The sequence below is a fragment of the Periplaneta americana genome, chromosome 6 (genome assembly GCF_040183065.1).
Source record: "Periplaneta americana isolate PAMFEO1 chromosome 6, P.americana_PAMFEO1_priV1, whole genome shotgun sequence".
Classification (NCBI taxonomy): Eukaryota; Metazoa; Arthropoda; class Insecta; order Blattodea; family Blattidae; genus Periplaneta; species Periplaneta americana.
In genome coordinates, this window is record NC_091122.1 from 18,611,732 (window position 1) to 18,633,254 (window position 21,523).

Consider the following 21,523-nt stretch of genomic DNA (forward strand, 5'->3'; position numbering starts at 1 on the left):
TTTACATTTACTGTTGGAGAAGAATAGCAATATTACTACTTTTATTACAATTTTTATATCAGTAATTCTGTTTGACCGATGTGGGCCATGATTCATATGTAAAAATATTACAACTTTTATAACAAGGATCATGAATTATACAAAAAAGGTTAAGGGGGTTTTCTGCTATTAAAGCTTTTGATTAAAAACAAAACATAAATGAAGTATTACAGCAAGGAAGAAAAGATAATGTTTGTGAAAAAGTATTAAGGTTGGAAAGTTAGAATTCCATAAGACATGTAAGAGATTTGTTTGCAGTTAATTTTCCTCCATGCCAAATGCCTATTTTCTTTTTAATCTCATGGTTCTCACTTATTTGCTATAAAAGATGTAACATTGTTATGAATCATGCAGACAGGTCTTGAAATGTGTATCACAGTGCTGTTAATATCTGGAAAGGTAAATAAGTAGTTTTCATAAGGTCGAAGATCAGTGACGGGTTAGGTTTGGTTTGTTCAAGGTTTTGGCATGTCTTGCATAAGCCCTATGTACTTTATGGTAAATAAGTAGGCCTACATACTTGGATAGATTTACCTTGGACCATAATGAAGAAAGAAAGATTTACTCTGGATCATGGTAAGAAAGAAGTGCTTTCAAGCTATGATTATTATCAAAGATAAACCCTGGACCATAGCAAAGACAGGAGTCCAATATCATGGTGGTACCACTGAAGTATGTCATTAATGTGTGTGAAAATATGTGACAAAATCATTGATTGGAGTATAAAAGAAAAGAAGGTATTTGGGATTGGTTGGGTGGGTTTACAGCTTTCATAGTGATCACATCGTGTCTCAAGAGGGGTTTGCTACAATTTAGAGGTTATTTTAAAATTACTTAAGGAACCCCATTCTCCAGTATGTGGTGTAGCAAAGTATCAAAGTTTAGTTCAGTTCAGCGACATGAGAGTTTCAGGTTAGGTTACTTCAATTCAGTGATTAATCTCCGGTTATTTCAATTCAGTGACTAGTGAGTCTTAGTTATCTGGTACTTTATTCAAATGTTTTCATTCCTGAATAAACAATCCGCATAATGACGTTAGTTGTTGTAATAGCTGCTGTTTCCCACGTCCTGTTGCCATAATTTGCTATGTGGAAAAGACACTATTGCGAAGAGAAAGTCCACACCTGTGGAGTAATGGTTAGCACGTATGACCGTGAAACCAAGTAGTCCGGGTTCGATTCCCAGTTGGGACAAGTTACCTGGTTGAGGTTTTTTCCGGGGTTTTCCCTCAACTCAATATGAGCAAATGCTGGGTAACTTTCGGACCCTGAACTCATTTCACTGGCGTTATCATCTTCATCTCATTCAGACGCTAAATAACCTAAGATGTTGATAAAGTGTCGTAAAATGACCTACTAAAATAAAATAAAAAAAAGAAGAGAAAATTGGACATATACCTTCCAAGCCATGAACACTGTTTCTTGTATGTCCTATGCTAAATTCAGTAACAAATTTAAATAGTTTCTGAATTCCATTAAAAAGAGGCGTGCTATCGACCATTACTTAAAATAGATGCAGAAAGTGACAAAATCAATAAAGAAATCAATCCTCACCTCCAGTTTCGTAATGAGGGAGTTCTGCTGTTCGATTGCATCACCAATTGCAGCATCCGACTCTCCCAGTTGTTTCAGTATGTCAGCAGCAGCAATGGCAATGCCATCCATGGCATCCAGGGTGGGTCTCACCACTTCAGGGAATGACTCCAGCCGCTCTGACACCTTGGCAAGCATCCCCACAGTATCTCGACTCACCCCACTGTCCACAAGCAGAATCTTCAGCTTTGCAACTTTAGGCAGGTGCTCTATGACAGGACCTTGTCCTTCTTCCCCTTTCCTGAATTTTATGACTGAACCAAATGTACAGACAGCGTTATCAATGCCAGACGGGTTCCCATGCATGATCTTCTCTGTAGTTAGAGCCCAACGTGAAATTAATTCCTTTTCCTTTGCAGAAAATCCCGATAGATCTGTGACTTTCATCTCCATGGCCTTGTAACCATTTTTTGAAATATTCTTGCTAGTTATACCATTGAATGATGTTTTAGAACGTATGTAATGAATGAGTGCAGCAGAGAGACACACTGAAAATGAAGCGGAACTTCCCGCACCTGATGCAATCGCCAAATCAGATATGGCATCAATAAAAAATGGCTGTATCTGGATATTAACACTACAAAATATCCCTGTGTAGAGGAAGAGGAATGAAATAAGAGCACATTCCTGAGGGAAAGATATCTGTGGCAGGTTAGAAGACTTCAGCACATATTCACGCAATGTTGCAATGAATTTATTGGTGTCTATTAATTCTGGACTGTCCAGATTGAAATCGGACCTTGAACCTTTCAACAATGGCGGTGGTTCAGACAGAAAGACATTGTTCAACTCTATGATTGTGTAAACATGTTTCAAATCCAGATTTGGCAGATCTACATGGATGTGTCCACCAATTCTGTTGCTCTCCTTCAGCGTAATTTTTGTGCGTAGATTCAAGCTTGCAGCTAATGCTGTCTTTCCATAAACTACAGAATGTTCGCCATGGAGAATTACCTTTCCTGGTGCCGACACAGTGAATGCTAGCGGACGTTTAACTGGCACCATTGTAGCTAACGTGGACTACCCTGAATTCAGAGTTGATGGGAATTTAAAACAAAGACAAAATAAAGAAGTAAATTCTTTATTCGGTAATCCTTAGTGCCACACAATTGAATAATGCTTTTAGTGAATTCAACTGATCATAAGGTTGGCCCAACACATCCACTGTTGTAATAGTGTGAATGTTTCACAAAAGTGAGTGTAGATTCAGTGGTTAGCTAAGCACTCTTCTGTTTTTCCCACTGCTGTGTAGTGAGAGTTTTCTGCGAAAATGCATGAATTGTCTTCAGTTCTTCTTCTAGTATGGAGTTAACCAGTCTGAAAGAAAGAACCAATATAGCAATGTAGCAGTGCATTTGGAAACATTTCAACTATTAATTACGAAGCATGATGTACATAAATGATTGAACATGATTAAATTACAAACTCTTTTACATCCACATGATGGAACTTACCACCTTTGGATCAACAATTCAGTTATTTAAACTTAATTTCAGTACTTCACAGCTTTCACAAGGGAATTGGCTTATATTTAAAACAAAAACTCGAGTTGTTTAAACATACTTATTTTATAATTTTCATTAGGGAATTATTTATATTTAAAATTAATAATATTTAAATGTTTAAAAATTACAAATTTTCATCATTTGTAAAGAATTCAAAATCATTAATCAAATTATTTAACCTTAAATGGTTTTATAATTTTCATTAAGAAATGAATTATCTTAAAAAAAACCAAACAAATTGTTCACAATTAAAATTTAATGCTTCAAATTAATAACACAATAGTTGTACCTGTTATTTCTACTCAGACAATTATGACAATTAATATAGATCTTAAAAATAATTAATGATGACATTTTAACGTCATAAACTGATATTTTAACAATGTATGTTTCTGAAGTCAAGCAAACATCATGAACATTACTTAAGATATATGAAATATGAAACACACAACTTCAAACCAATGATTTCGATAGTATTACTCAAATGATACAAATAGTTTTTTAACAAAAATTTAACTTCGTTTACTTTTTTTTCACTATTGAAATGCGAATTTTTCATTTAATATCTGCAAAAAACAGAAAAAAATAAAAATAAAAATTACATTTCCCAAGAGAAGGCATATTTTATGTTCCCATGAATGTAACAAATTTATAAATTTATTTATAGTATGATTACATTTTGACCTGTTAAAAGTAATTATTAAAGACAAAGAACCACATTCATAATCAAAAACTTTTTCTATATTTTTAAAAATATCTTTTTCTCTAAAATAAAACTAACTAGATGCAATATTCAAATTTTAAATGCATATCACATATTAATTATAATTATAAACAATAATAGGAAACACTGTACAACATTCATATGCACAAAGGTTAATGACAATCAGCCTTTCTATTTTGATGCTATTAGATACAAAAATCTAGAATTTTGGACACGAACTTACCTCCTTCTGAAGTAAATTGTAGCTACACACACACATACTGAATATAAGCATTACTTTTGTGTGACACTACACTACTTGAATACTGTTATGCGATGTTAAGTGACCTTTATCACCTAATACCTGATTAGATCTGAGATGCAAAGTAGTCCGAAGAGAACTCGTTTATGATGCAAATTTGTATTCAGTTGTAAGAACTTGTAACAATTTTTAAGCAAGGGAGGAAGAAAACGTTCCTGAACTTCAAGGCTTGTTAAAAAAACTGGACTGTAAAAATACTAAAGCTTACCAATACAAAGCACAAATCCACCTATAAAGTGAAGAGAACTGTCAGTTGCTTATGTTTAATGCAAATAGGGGTAAAAGGTGAAGTACAGAATTTTAACACAGAGATAATGATCAATCAAATAGTATTCCTGTTTTCCTGTCAGCATTATTAAAGAGGAATGAACAGATTAGAATGTGGTGAGGGAACAATCTCTTTACCAAAATTTTTTTTACGCAAAAATCTATATTCGACCTACAAACTGGGAAAATGTGTAATACTTTGTGTAAGATGAAGTTCCTAAAGTTGATTATAGTGGCAGCACCATTGCTTTCATTACTGCATCAGCTGCTAGAGGGCAGTTACATTATACATTTATATGTGAAGGTTGAAATTTATAACTTTTATAAGAGTCAGTATCACTTTGCTATGGAAGCCAAAACATAACAAGCAAAGTACATGTGTTTAATGCAACCAAAAAGGGCTAGATAATAATGGAAGTAAAAATAGTGAACTGGTAAAACCAAAGTGTGCCAAAAAGAGTGGAAAAGAAAGATCATAATGCTTGTTAAAGACAATGTTATAAAGAACATTTTGTTAACAATAAGTTTGCTTATATTTGTAATGTGTATGACAGACTGTGATATGAACAAGAGCTAAAATCTATGAACTTGATTACATACCAAGAATAAAGACGTTTCATGCAATCCAAGGGATTTCATAAATCTCCTGCCACTTTTTTAATTTTTCAGTATAAGATATACCACTACAAAAAAACTTTCACTGTAGCAAGCACTTCTCAAAACTGCCAGGTAAAAGATACTTACAGCCTATACAGAGTACTAATGTAAGTAAAGTTATCCCTATTTTAGGCCATGGAGGCCCACAACTGTGGAAGGTTAAGGCTCTCATCTTTGCAGACAATTGACATTAGTACCAGTAACAATGTCAATCCTACATGCTTGCCACTTCCCTCCCAAGAAAAACTCTCTTGTACTCATTTCTGTTAAAGGCAGAGTGAACTCCAGAGTGTCGCGAATGTGGCCCAAGCCTTAGCATGCTGGCCTTCCATCTAGGCAGCCCAGGTTCGATCCTTGACCGGGTCGTGGTGGACCAAGAAGACGTTGCAGAGGGTTTTTCTTGAGGTATTTTCGTTTCTATCATTTCAATACTCTTCACCTTTCCCTCATTTCATCTAACATCTGCAGTAGTTAAAAATAGTCTGGGATAAAACCTTAGGAAAAGTAGAGATTTCTGATGCTGATATAGGAAAGGTTTGAGATTCCAGACCTTGGGGAGTTAAAAGATACTCGTCTGAGGATGGAATCTGGCTCTGTCAGGGCTGATACAGTATGACCCACCTGTCAGCATCACATTCACGAATGCCATCCAAGCCACCTGTTGGATTTGGGCAATAATTGCATATACAGTATAGGGCGAGGCCAAGCCAAGAGCTGTATTGCAACTAGAAGGATTAAGTCATAAAAAAAAAAAAAAATTAATGATTGTTATCAGGAATCGAACTTCTGACTTTCAGTTTTGTGACACAGTGCCTTAACAACTTATCACGTATCCCCATATTGACATTTTTTTCTCTCTCTTGTACGAGGAGAGGCTTATATTGCAGCCTGAGGTTTACTGTGCTTACCACTCCTATTCTTGTGAAAGAGTGAGTAGCCGAACGGCCGCGCTCTTGTACAAAAGTACAGCACGCCGCACTGTGAACTTAACCTGGGCTATTGTATGGATGATTTGTGAATTAATGATGGCGGGTCCAATGCCAAAAGTTACCCAGCAATTCTGCTTCAATTGATTGAGGGGAAACCCTAGAAAAAACCCCAACCAGGTAACTTGTCCCAACCAGGATTTGAACCTGAGCCCGCTTGTTTCATAGCCAGACATGCTGACCATTACTCTACAGTGGTGGACCCCCATACTGATATACAATTTTAATTAACTGAATATACACAATTGTAAAATAATCGAATTACGTATATTCAGAACTTTTCATGCATTAATGCAATTTTCAATCACAAAATCATTCACTCACATGCTCATGATTATGCATTATTTTAAAGATACAAAAGTCTTCAATATGCTAAAACAAGGACTCTAATCCACTGTACTTGCATTTTTTGCTCAACATAACCTATGCAGTTTAATTTATAATCGAAGCTTCCTTTAAATACTTTCTTACAAATGGCATTTAAAGAACCTGGAGGTTCACTGCTTCCCTCACATAAACTCATCAATCCCTACCCTGAGCAAGATTAATCCAATCATAACCCACCTCACTCAAATCCATTTTAATATTATCCTCCCATCTATGACTCGACCTCTCCAAAGATCTTTTTCCCCCCAGGTCCCTCAACTAATACTCTATTATAAGGATTTCTGAATTCACCCATATATCCTAAACTCTCTGCCCATCTCATACATCTGGATTTAATGTTCTTAATTGTGTTAGGTAAAGAATACAATGTGTGTAGTTCTGCATTGTGTAACTTTCTCCATTCTCCTGTAACTTCATCCCTCTTAGTCTCAAATATTTTCCTAAGCACCTTATTCTCGAACATCCTTAACCTCTGTTCCTCTCTCAAAGTGAGAGTCCAAGTTTCACAACCATACAAAATGACAGGTAATATAACTGTTTTATAAATTCTAACTTTCAATTTTTTGAAAGCAAACTGGATGACAAAAGCTTTTCAACTGAATAATAACAGGCATTTTCCGTATTTATTCTGTGTTTAATTTCCTCTCGAGTATCATTTACATTTGTTACTGTTGCTCCAAGATATTTGAATTTTTCCACTCTTCAAAGATTAAATTTCCAATTTTTGTATTTCCATTTCATATTATATTCTGATCACGAGACATAAACATATATTTTGTCTTTTCGGAATTTACTTCTGCTGAACCTACCTCATTAGCCTACTTGCTCTAAGTAAAATTGCTGTGTTTTCGCTAATAGCTTGTGGATTTTCTCCTAACATATTCACATCAATAAATACCTGCGAAATTTAAAGAATTCAATTTTTGCACATACTATCGTTTGCTCCTCCATCAGTGATTCTGAAAACCTACAAGGCGTGAAAAATATTCAGAATGGTGGAATGTGAATATGTCATGGAGAACACACCTTACATGAAATCCAAAATGAAATATATAAATTTATTAAGGCAACATATTTAATGTTTATTAATTATGTACATTCACAGATAAATGCATTTCAAACCAACTAAATCGTCATTGTGTTTGATTTCAAATAACTAAACTGATTAATTTCATGTGCGTCATTCCTAGATAAATATACAGTACTAATAAATACTGAATATAAACAAAATCTACTTAATAGTTAAGGAGAAATTGCTGTACATCAGCAAGATAGGCAGACAGCATGTCCAAAACTGCTTTTCGGTATAATAAATGCTGAAAACGTGAAAATTGAGTACTGGTAGCCAATTTCTTTTGCACCATCACAATATTTTCTCGTCATACTTGCATAAGCAATTTTAAAAAGTCACAAAATGTAAGTTAATATTACAATATCGTTTTGGAACAAAATTCTGTTCTCAGACTTACCACTGTGGCTCTAATATATTATACGTAATACTAAACAACACACAGAACTCTCCCTACAACAAACCACATTACACAGACCACTTCATGTTTAACTTGCTTTAGTTTTACTATGACTTTCATAATCTTTTTGTGAAACCTGTATGAAGATAAAAACTGGTACAAGTATTACTTCAAACTATTATCACGAACATGAATAATATATCTTTCTTTTCAAGGTTAAAGAACATACACCTACTATTATTCCATTTGGAGCAAGACAGGGGTGTTACAAAATGTAATTTTATTACTAACAGTATATACTCGCACATTATGTGGGAAGCATGGTAGGCTGGAATGTCGCGAGTTTGATTTCTGATGGTCATGGATTTTCTTCAATGATCTACTTTACTCAGCCTCTCGCAAAAATGAGCAACAGGGTATTTCCTGGGTTTCAAAGGCAGCCAGCATGTTGGATTGATATCCCTACTGTTATTCAGTGCCGCTGTCTTGTGAGGTGGGAGCTTTAATATCCCACACCTAAGGGTCGTTTGGGGCCTCTAATGGGATGCCTTTTGCAGATGTATGTACATGCCAATGCTGTAGCGTAAGACACAAACTGCCCATTATTTAACACAGAATTATAATGCAAAACATGTGATGAAAATGTTCATTATTTGTTACAAAAATCTCAAATACACAACACTTTACATGAGAAGTCCTTCTTCAGATAATGTCAGTTGTCTTGTTGTCGTGTAAGACAGACATCCAGCCTTTGCCAGACATGTTCTCCTTTTCAACTTGCCCTCCGTCTGATGAGCATTATTAAAAAATTGACAGGGAATTTACGGAAATCCCAATGACTGCATGAAACGTCTATACTCGAATTAAAATAATAAAATACAATATGTACTTTCTTTAAGGGGTTAGGTACAGCTTACAGCAGTAAAATTTTTGGACATATTGAACATTTTTTTCCTCTATTATTGTATCTTGTACAATAATGAAAATGAGTATGTGTAAAACACTGTCCTTCTGCTATATGATAAAAATATTTTTATGATTTAAAAAAAAATTATATATATATATATATATATATATATATATATATATTTTCCAAAATTCAAAATGTTGGCAGTTCACTGTGCAGTGATGAAGCACTTCCCTCATAACTCAAAAACTATCCAACATTCTGTGATGAAATTTTTTGTGTGCATTTATGCATGTCACATCTACAATATGATGCAAAATCACTTCTCTACCTTTGATAGATTGTCTGATAGAAAATAAATTCATTTTAAAAAATGGTCAAATATCAGCATTTTCTTCTAATGCAAAATAATATACACATATATATATATATATATATATATATATATATATATATATATATATATATATATATATATTATTTATTAAGGAATGTAGTTGAAAGATCATGATATTGTAAATATGAATTCTAGCAATAAAATGAGAGAGAACATGAAAAAGTTAACAAGTTTATGAGTTATGAGGGAAACGCTTCATCACTGCAAAGTGAACTGCCACCGTTTTGAATTTTGAAAAAGATATATAAATAATTTTTATTTAAATTGTAAAAATATTTTTTTCATATAGCAGAAGGATATTAGAAAATGGAGCAAGACGGACAGCTTGGAAAACCACAAGGTATGAAGTTCATCTTACACTTCTGCTTCCATGGTACGAGTGATGTCAGAGTAAACTTTTCATGTCAAAACATTGTCATTTTCCTCTCTTGTAGCTCGAACACAGATGTTTCACGTAAAAAAATCAGGAAAAGTCCAGCTTTTTTTTTTAAATAGACAAATACGAAATTCAGTCTTGCGAGTTTCTTTCATGACACAAAGTTTATAGAACATAGCTTTAAATAAAGAATATTAACTAGAATGAGAAGAAGTGTGAACTAACAATGTACAGTTAATTATAGTCTGGAAGAAATGAGAGGAAAAAAAAAAAGTCTTTTAAAACTAAATACAGAAGTTCCTAAGCATTAACTTGGGCAGGAATTTTTCCCTATATTTCTGAAAAATTAACAAAGCTCCAGCAGAAAATAGGTTACAGAAGGAATGTCACAGCTTTCGAGAATACGTAAATGATTTCCAGAGAGGAATTGTCTCTAATATGCAAAAACGATCAAAGTGAAAGAAATTTTAGTGTTTTAAAAATACGAAGTTCAAATATGTGAAGTACAGCCATTTCTTAGACATTCGATAGAAAATGTGCAAAGAGGACAACTCAAAACTTTTTCACCCATTTTATATCTCAAATTACACATTCCAAATTGTAAAGTGATGAAGGAAACACTGACAAAGAATGAAGAGCTCTTTTCAAATAAATTCAACTGTGAACTCAATAGTGAATTTCTGGAGATATTTTTTTTTTGCAGTCCCAAGTCATAACACTGATGGTGAAGAATCACTAGTTAATGTACTACAGACAAAGGAGCATAACTGCCTGCTTCTTAGTAAATCAAAGGAATCACCTTGGTGAAATATAACTTGAAAAAATTCTCGTGTAAACAGTTCTGTGCATAATTCAGCTGGACTCACTATGATAGTGGTCACTTCAGAAAAATATAAAAAAATAGGATTTAGTAAGTAATTATAAATATTGGACATTTAAAAACTGCCTCTTCAAGAATTCTAAACAAAATATCTTTCCTTATCTTTTTATCAAACGGTAATTCGAAGTATAAGAAAATGAAAACCCTTCTTATATGAAGAGTCCACTGCAAGAATGATGGATGTCATTTGGAATACATTTTGCAGGAGAAGCAATTGAAAGTTTGAAATGCTTAGCGCTCAAAGTTTAACTGTGATTTTCCGATCATTACTGGACAATGACTATCAGTGTTAATGTCATATAACTCTGTATGTACATTCTATATTCTTAAGCTATGCATTGACAGTCTTGGTTCATTTTCGACAAGAAAGTGACATCCATCATTCTTGCAGTGGACTCTTCATATTCTATAAAGCTAAATTTGAAATGAAACCCATGTTGGGTCTGATAAGCTGTGTAAATTCTCAAAGTTTTATTATAAGACAGTCAGAATTATCAATTGATAAGTCTGACAGTAGTATAATAAAACTTTGAGAATCTGTAAAGCTAGACATCTACAAGATGTCTTCCTATATCTCGTATCGAAATCTGCTCTCAAACTGCACACATTATTAGATTTCCACAGCAGATAGACAAATATAAAAATAGATGCCTATACTAAACGTACAGCTCAGAAATTAAAGCTTGAATAAAACAAATTATGCAAAAATTGAATAGCCCCTGCCCTTGAGTAGATAGTGCTCACTCAGCTGGCAAAGCATATTGAGTGCATAAGGTTATCTCGCATGTCACGTGACGTGAATAAGGATAACCATTTCACTTCTCTAAGTATATGCCATTGTTTCTGAATGCAACATTTTCACATTCTTATAGTAAGTATGACGAGCTGGTAATTTTTTATGCTCGTATTTGTCTATCTTAGCTGTACAACATGATTTTGAAGTCTGCATTATAAGTGAACTGATCACCTATTTATATTGTTTCTTCCCCTCCCCCCACCAATATCTGATACTTGACTTTGTATCATTCAAATAAGCACCTTCATTTATGAGTGATATGCTGAAGTTGTAGTTCCTTTTTCTGCTGCTTTGGCATTGCTCTTAGTGCATCATGCGAAGTGAACTACATAGCACTACAATGATAATAAATTAACGATGCCATGGTGGAATTCTGAGAGGGAAAATGGGAGTACCTTGCAGGAAACTCCCACCCAGCACCATATTTGTACACCACTTGGACCTGCCAGGTTACCAGCGGGGAAAGTCAACACTCTATCATTTGACTAATGGTGTACCTCCTACTTAAATTGTGTCCACATGTAACACAAGATTTACAATACTGGAACGGATAGTTATCAAAGTCATAATTTCTTACTCTTTCTCTCAATTGGAAAACAGAGCCATTATCACAGCAATCCTTTGTACAAAGCACCACACACATTCACAGATGAACTATTTAATTGTGTCAAAATATACTGGTAATCATTGTGAAATGTTACAATGTTAATTTGTGGATTAAAATAAACACATTTCTTCATGTACAACAGAGAACAAAACTACTTACCTTTATAAAGAATTTGAAGCAGACAATGACGATAATTTACGTAGAAGGATTACTTTCTTACTGTTAATTTTCTAAGTAACAGGCATAAGAAGGAAGTATGTGTGTACAATGCAATAACAGTGAATTCTTCTGTAAGGCACGCCAAAGCAAACATCATAACAATGTTTACTGAAGATGACGAATCTGGAATCCCTATGGAAACTGTTCGTACATCTTTTCAAGACTAATTATTATCAAAAATATTTTCAGAATAAACTTCTCCAATTTTACTTTAGAATTACAATTATTAAATTTCCTTGTCATATAATGGCCACTCCCATATTAATTATGTTGTTTTCAGTAAATGTTATGTCCAGTTTGGCTACTTGTATTCCAATGGAGTTTGTATTTCGGATTTTTCAATATCAGTACATTTTCTACTTTATATCTATAGAATAGGCTATGTTGTTTTTGTAACTTGATATTGTTTATTTTTTACGAATTATGTTTGGGACTTTGTCACGCCTTCCAAGATAACTTTTAGTTATTGTTGTTGTTATTATTATTATTATTATTAACATCATTATTATTGTGTTATAGAATGCTGATCTCAGAGAAAATCTTCCACGATGGTGTCCCTCCACATTCTCGCTCAAAAACAGCTGTGTGTGTACATGATTTGACTTCTGAATAAATTTCAAAACATTAGCAAACATGTTGGACAACCATATTCAAGAAGGCAACAAAAATGTCATCTGCATTATTGTTAATGTATTACACATCATATCAACATACACATTAACTGTAATGATTAGCTAATTACTATCTCCATTATGAGTCGTTACAGATATCAGTGTATTCCATTTTTACCTATTCCAGTCATTTGATGTTATGAAGGTTGTAGAAAATGTAAGTGTAAATCTTCTGATACAATTCAAAGAGTAAAAGACACGTAATTATTTATACTGAATTACATTATATGAAGCCAAATACTTGCTGAGTTATAACAGTATATTATTATTATTATTATTATTATTATTATTATTATTATTATTATTACTAGTATTAAAATGGATTTCAAGGAGGTGGTATATGATTGTAGAGACTGGATTAATCTTGTTCAGGATAGGGACCGATGGTGGGCATATGTGAGGGCGGTAATGAACCTCCGGGTTCCTTAAAAGTCATAAGTAAGTATCTTACTATTAGTCTATGTGCTGGTTGTTGTTATTATAATACACAAATCAGCAATTTTATGGTTATGTGACAGATCTGCAGAACTGATTTCTGCATGATACAATTTTGAATAGTGGTCCCTTGCTGTTTACGTAAAAGTTCTTTGAAATAAATCCTGTGACACATCATTAATGGAACTATTAGGAACTCTCCATTTGTTTATTATTATTACTCGTAATTGTATTAATTTTATTCTCTGATTGACATTCTGGCTGATGCATCTATTATCAGGCAGTCCATCTCACTTCATGATAATAGTATCAAGTCTGATTAATGAATTATGTTACCAGTTGGCAATGTTTACATTATCTTCTGGCTTTTTGTCTCATGAATGATTTCTTATTTGTGTTACTTATGAGGTTTCGACCAGTTGGACTACTGACTAAACATACATATCAATTTTAATTTGGTCCATTCTTGGGATTGAGTTTCTTTCATCACCAATTCCTGTCCCTAATTTTGTTGACACCACATAAATCTAATTGTAAAGTAAATTAAAAAAAAATTGAAATAAAGAAGTAGTGTTTGTGTAATTTCAATAAACTACACAAAAATAAAATATATAATTTCCTTCAATTTATTCTTAGTAAGAAATTTTGGTAAAATAGTGTTCACTGGGAAAGACAGAAGATAAGAGGAAAGGCAATAAAACTGACAGATTATCTCAGAAGTTGTTACATTAACTCTGGAATATAAGTAAAGTCGAGATAACTATGAAGAGCAACGCAATTCTAATTCCTACATAATCAGGAGGTAGTGTTAATTTGGAGGGGAAAAAGAAAAACATTTACTATACTGTAATTTTCACTGGAGTTTGAAATAAAATATGTGCAGAGTATAAATTAGCTGGGTTTATAGAAAGGAAATAATTTTCAAAGCACTTAAATACTAAAAATACTGTTTCACACATAGAACTGTGTGTACGACCATGGAATTATGATCTGTAAGAGAAAGGCCTGCACAATAGTCAGTTCTGTAATAATATTTATATGAGGAATGCATTCAGAGGCAGGAGAATGAAGGAGTAAATGCATCCTCCACTAACAAAATTCGAAGGTCGTCAGTGTAGCCTCCGAATAACAAATGGGATTTGTGGTCAAAGACTGCATTTGGGTGTGAGTTTGAATTTTGCTTGGGCCAATTACCTGGTTGGGTTATTTCCGAGATTTTCCCCACTATAAGGCAAAGGTCAAGTAATTCCATGGCAAATCCTGGGGCTCATCTTGCCAAATACTATTTTGCTACCACCATTTTCAACAATCCTTGATAACCTCATAGATAATACAATTTCGTCAAATAGCAGATTTTTAAAAATTCCAAAATTGGAGAGGAAGTTACCTATCTCAGAATTTCGTTTGTCTTAGTTTTATGACTTCTTTTTTTAAGGTTACAAAATTTTTTAACAAATTTACATAATTTTTTTTTTTATTATTTCTTACATACACATAATTTTGTTTGCTTCATGTGCTGTATTACCAATTAATGTATAAAAATATTATAATTTTGTAACATCATCATCATCATCATCATCATCATCATCATCATCATTTAACATTCTTTTCTAACTTACTTATGGCTTTTAAGGAACACAGAGGTTCACTGCTGCCCTCACATAAGCCTGCAATCGGTCCCTATTCTGAGCAAGATTAATCCAGTTCCTACTAACATATCCCACCTCCCTCAAATTCATTTTAATATCATCTTCCCATCTACGTCTCGACCTCCCCAAAGGTCTTTTTCCCCTCCAGCCTCCCAACTAACACTCTATAGGCATTTCTGGATTCGCTCATACATGCTACATGCCCTGCCCATCCCAAACGTCTGGATTAAATGTTTCTAATTATGTCAGGTGAAGAATACAATGCATACAGTTCTGTGTTGTGTAACTTTCTCCATTCTCCTGTAACTTGTTCGACAGAACAACAATTATTGGCCATTCTATACGGGTCTTAGAAAATTAGGTATTGCATTAGAGGGCATGACGAGAGTAAATCCTCAAAGAATAAAGGCAATTTTTTAACGAGATTGCAAGACACGACAGTTTACTGAAAACAAACTTAGAATACCATACTATGTTTCATTTCATTTCACCTTCAATTCAGAAATTTCAGAGTGACTTGATATATTCAGTGGTGAAAGTCATGGATAATAAAATTAGGAAAGAGGATTGTAAAGCACCATTCACAGCTTTAATTCTGCGATATATAACAGAAGATGGCGACATTGAAGGAGTTTAAAACGTCAGCATGGATAGTCTGCAAATGCTCTCCTTGAACATGCTCTCGAAGTTATTAACGATTTTGATTGCAATGGTAAAGTTATTGTTCAAACCTACAATGGAGCGGATGTGATGGCGGGACAACATAATGATTTCCATGCAAAATTTCGCAGCCACTGTAAGTCAGCGATTCATGTGTACACTAAGAGTACAAATTTATTAAACCTCGTCTTAACCCGGTGTGCCATTTTTATGAAACAAGTAAAAGTGACCTTCACTAATCTTGTTGGATTTTCGAGTTTTTTCTCTAAATCATCAAAGTTGGAATGTTTATTTGAATCAATAATGGATAATGAAGATTGTGAATGGGACCATGAAACTGTCGTTTGTGCTTGAGGGCTGTTAAGTTAACTGAAGGATTTTGATTTTATTTTCTGCTAATATTATTCACTGCAATATTCCCATACTCTGATATTCTGTTTCAAAAAGCAACAGATGTTTCGAGGAGCACAAGCAAGGACTGAGAAATTACTTTCAGGAATTTTGGGAACACATGGATGATTTTGCTGCTGAAAATTATCCTCAATATGAAAGATCACGGCTGGATGCAATCCTTGGAGAGGATAAGAAAATTGTGTATAGGCGATTGTTCAATGAAATCCTGCACTTTATCAGAACTTATATTATTCAAAAGTTTTCTCAAAATTCCAAATTGAAACTTTTGAGTTGCTTGATCATACACAATTTACCACCTTTGCAAATTCGCTCCCTGAAGAAATTTTGTTAAACCTAAAAGAAAACTATGAAGCTTATTTTGATTTACTGTATTATCAACAGTGTAGTCGGTCTCATTCTATGCATTCCATGTCTTTTGTGTTTTATGTAAACACAGCCAGGCTTCGGCTCGGTAAATATCCTTATAACTTATGCTACAAGGAAGTTATAAAGAAAATTTGAAAATTCAACTCAAACATTCATCAATAAGCGGCTATTTGCAGGAACGCAACTCCCGCATATAACAAAAGCAGACTACTGTATTTTAATCATTTAAAAAATCGCATCCCTATGTCAAAATGTCACGTGACGCTACTGAATTTTACAGATAATGCCACACGAACTTATTTTAGCCAATGAGACAAGCTTAATGGTACACAATAGACCAATAAGAAGCATACTGCACTGACAGTATTTCAATTACCATAATATAGCAATAGCTTTTATAGGTATGTGCACATGTTTTATTTCAAGGATGCCAAGGTCTTCATTTATGTTATCTGCTTTTGAGGAAAAAAAAATTACAAAAGAAAACAAGGCGAGATTTGGATTACAAAATCTTCAAAACATAAATGTTTCTATTAATAATTCAACACTACGGAACACAAAAAGAAATAAAGCAATGACTTGTATAAATTTTCAAAATTCTATGTTGAAAGAAATCATGAGATTGAAGAAATATCAAGCAATGAAGAAATTGTTTGTTTACTACAGGATGGGATTTAGAATATGGAGAAAAAAAAGTTGTAAAAATCATGTGGAATATAACAGCTATATAACAGCTTTTAATAAATGTAGAGAGTTCACAATAAAATGTTATAACCTCAAATATTTGTCTAATTTCTATGTTTCATTAATCATAATTCTTACAGCTACTGTCAAATGTTTCCATGAATTTCAAATTGCAGGAGACCAAGGTATGCCTTCATTTATATCCTCTGCTTTCGAAGAAAGCAATAGAATGCAATATTAAGTTAGACACTACATAATGGATCCTGTATTCATGATGAAATAACATAGCTGAATTGCTTCAGTAATTTAATTTCATATTACAAGAAACATTTGCTGAATTCAATTAAGTTACTGGACAGTTCACAATAATCAATTCCCGCAAGGATGCAAACTATACCTACTCTTATAATTTCTTATTAAAAAATAAAATGAAATAACGATCCTACAAAAAATTATTTCATAGACATCAGATTTCTGATAAATTGACTTGTAAATACTGAATATCAACAAAATTTGTTTAATAATTTAGGAGATATCACTGTACGCAGACAGATGACATGTTCAGAACTACTTTTTTTGGTATCAGACATGCAGAAAACTTATGTTTCCATGGAAATACAGAAATCGATTTTCGCGTATCACAATACTTTCTCTTTACAAAATGTATTATGAGAAACTAAACAGGTCTTGTCCTCTGGACTTCTCCATTAGCAGTCACATGCCTACAAACTGAGGTATCTGATATAATCTTAGGTGCTGGCTCCAGGGGGTGGTGGGGGCTGTTGTCATAGCACTTGTTTGGATATGGAGGCAAAGAAGTCCTAGTGACTTTTTTTTAAGGCATGTGCGAACATGTTATGTGAAATCTAGTCTTTCAGGTAAAGCTTCCTGCAAAGCAGATTTGAATAATTTCAAGGGAAAAATTTTTCCGGGACCGGGTATCGATCCCGGGACCTCTGGTTGAACGTACCAGCACTCTGCCAACTGAGCTACCCGGGAACTCCACTCGACACCGTCTCAACTTTTCCCTTTATATCCACACAACTCGCGTGGGCTGACGAAATGCCAGAGACCCACATCGAGTGCACACAAACTCTGTGGTATTTTCTGTTAACCTACACAGTTACGTATATATTATACCACAATTCCAAGTCACACAGAGTTTGTGTGCACTCAATGTGGGTCTCTGGCATTTCGTCAGCCCACGCAAGTTGTGTGGATATAAAGGGAAAAGTTGAGACGGTGTCGGGTGGAGTTCCCGGGTAGCTCAGTTGGCAGAGTGCTGGTATGTTCAACCAGAGGTCCCGGGATCAATACCACATCCCGGAACAATTTTTTCCCTTGAAATTATTCATGTTATGTGAAATACACAGTTAACTTATAACAGTAAATCAGTTATAACAGAAATATAATTTCTTATTATAGTTATGTAGTTTAAACTCGGCAACAATTAACTTTGAATGTAACATAAACATGAGCGAGAACAAGGAAAAGTTCATAAAAACTTAAAGCTAAATATAGTAGCTGAGTATCACGTGAGTATAAATACCACCGGCTAACTCATGCATCCCTCTCTGTCCTTGTGCTTAAAATCAAAAGTTGATGCCTATGGACACAAGTAGGAGGAAGTTAAGTGTATAAACTAAAAGATCGCAAATTTCACTTCAAATAACTTGGCAAACTTCCAGTATTATAGTAAAATCTGAAATTATTATTTTGCACAACTGACTTCCATCTGAAATGGTATTACCAAAATCCGTGTACCCAAAACTGTAACTTTTTTTTTGTAAGCAACTATTATAGTATCACTGTGTAGACTATCTGCTTAATGTCGAACAGGATGTAAGTGGCACTATTTCATGTACAATCCAAAGTTATTTACATTTTGGCATATAAATCCTACAGTGGGATCACCAGAAGAATGATTCCAACTTGTTGCAGTGTTACCAACAACCACCAGCCAGAGTTACGAGTAAATGTCGGAAACTTCATACTATCTATCTACCATACTCGTATATCCAAAATTTCGACATATCTGTTACTTCTAGAGTCATGAGCATATGTTTAAGACTGCCGAAAACTTCATAACTTGCCGTGTAGTCATATGCCCTCAATCTTGGCATATCTGTTGCTTCTAAGAGTCAGGAAGCTTTATCTTTGATTACTGGAAACCTTATATTGTCTAGGTATACACTCAAAATCTCGGCATTGTCGTTTCTAAAGTCGAGACAATATATTTATAACTGTCAAAATTTTATATTGTTTAGACATATGCCCAAAATCTTGACATTTTTGTTGCTTCTAGGATCATAGGGATTGTTAATTCTAGTCGATGGCAGGTTTTCACAGAATACTCCTGTTTTCCCTACCAGCATTTCACCATTGCTCCATTAATCATCATCATGCAGTTATATAATTCACCTCCCACAGCTTACAAAGTAGTCAGCAAGCATATAGAGCTGACATCCCTACTGTTACTAATATCCATTGTCTCCAAAGGTGAAAGCCTTAACCTCCCACTATCATGTGGGCCTCCATGACTGTAGCATGGATAGCTTTACCTTTATATGTAAACTTCACTTAAAGTTAGTCATAAGCAAAATTTAAATATACAAGAGATGAAGAAAACAGCACACCCACACATTTGCAAAGTGTAATCTCCATAAGTTGCCAGAAGTATGTGCCTGTGCTATAGGAATGCCATAAGGTAAAGTTTTGGAAGTTTCTATTTCTCATCTTCACACATTCACAGGATCTATCAGAGCATTTCTTTTAGCAGCCTACATAAATCAAAATCGGAGTTTTAAGGTTGTATAATTTCTTTCATCTGCGTATAATATAATAAACCATACATCGGATGAAAGAGCAAGTCTTCGCGTTTTTAGAATATGCACTACAAGTTTTTAATGTGAACACCCCTTGTTACACAGCACACATCCAACCAGAAGTCGAGTTCTTCCCACACTCTGGTTAGATGTCTGATGCAATCGGTGGCGAAATTGGTGCATATCGCATGGTCTACAGGTTTTAGGGCCTGTATCAGCGGCAGGTAGTATGGCAGCATTTGCAGCCACTTAAGACCATCCATACTGTCATCTGTGGCATTGTTAGTTCTTGGTTGGCCCTTTGCACAGATTTTTTACGACTGTGTGCGAAAGTTGTTCAGACTCTTTCGACTTTCACACCTGACATACGCAGACGTTCCATACTCTTTCTCTTCCCTCACTCAGGCACCTCGTCTCGAATTAGTTATACCAGAGCCAAATGTTGTGAGATGAGGGATCACATCCAAATCGGCGTCAGAATGCTTGCTCAACTGTAGCTACCAAACTACACTTTGCAAGCTGCAGAACACAGAAGCTCTACATTCAGGAGTCATCACCATCTTTAACAGTGGCGCTGCCAAGCAATGGGGTGTGGTAAAAAAACTTTTTGCATGTAGAATTAAAAAATCCCACTTCTGCTCTTTCATTATATGTGAGATACAAATGCCTAATGTTGCTCAAATAACCATACAAACCAGAAGATTGATAAATGGGCAACTTACTAGTTTTATATATTTAAGCACGTGGGCTTACAGCTGTTTCGGTATATACACCATCGTCAGAGCTTACTGGATCATAGCATCATCTTGATATCACTGCCTGTTGTAAGGGCGTGTTAGTGTGTTGTAATGTGGAGTAAAATAGTGAGTGTGTTCTGAAATTAATCTGTGTGTTGAGAATTTGAATTTGGTGTGTTTTAGTGTGTCTGTATATTTCATATTGTTCTAATATGTTGAGTTTTTAGTTTTTGAGTTGGATGAGTAGGATTTCCATGTCTGTATTTATGTTATTGTATGTATGGTTAGCATTAGTTATTGTGTTCGGCATATGTAGATGTATTGTGTCCCCTGGTTATTGCTTTAAATGTGTTCTTTGTAGTGTGTTTGAAATGATATGCCTGTCTGTCCAGTAGAATGTGACGACGGTACCAAAACAGCTGTAAGCCCACGTGCTTAAATATATATAACACTAGTAAGTTGCCCATTTACCAATCTTTTGTAATAAAGTGTTAAAAGTAGTGTACGCAAGATTCAAGATGGACATACAAACTACTTAAAACTCCGATATTCTTTATGTACAACCTGTATCATACAGTGTGGACACTTTGGGTCAGTGGTGATGTAAAGTATCTCAAGGAATATGTATTAGTGACATGGCACAACTGTTAAGAAATTCTCTCTGCTACACAATGTCTGAAAGAGTTAACATTTCTCTAGGTGAAAGCACGCTATCCAACAATACCCTTAAAGCAAAAATTCTACAGTGTTAGTTTCTACAAAATAAAAGAAAGTTAGTAGAAATAAAATTAAATGATTAATAAGCAATGTGACAAAGGATACAAACTGATCACTAAGACGGTTTAAAAATTAGAGTACCTGTGTCTCTGCAGCAGAGGCTTCCCTTCGAACTTGTCTGACACAATGAGGACATTAAACTTTGCCCCACAACCATCAGACTCATCCTGTACTTCCTGCAAAACCAGGGCTTGGT

The 21,523-nt window shown here is 34.4% G+C and overlaps 1 protein-coding gene across 3 annotated transcripts in view; it reads right to left on the reverse strand.

Moving 5' to 3' along the window:
• The window catches only part of Mvk (Mevalonate kinase), a 53,159-nt gene that overhangs the window by 27,704 nt on the left and 3,932 nt on the right, over window positions 1–21,523 (reverse strand). The window contains exons 1-2 of one of the 3 annotated variants that reach the window (XM_069827644.1): window positions 7,928–8,071; window positions 1,593–2,948 (exon numbers count right to left, since the gene is read on the reverse strand). In XM_069827644.1, the coding sequence (XP_069683745.1) occupies window positions 1,593–2,636 (1,044 nt within the window). In that variant the 5' untranslated portion in view covers window positions 2,637–2,948; window positions 7,928–8,071. Of the gene's footprint in view, window positions 1–1,592; window positions 2,949–4,083; window positions 4,209–7,927; window positions 8,072–21,523 lie in introns of those variants that run through there. The other 2 variants (XM_069827645.1, XM_069827643.1) reach the window with 2 other exon arrangements.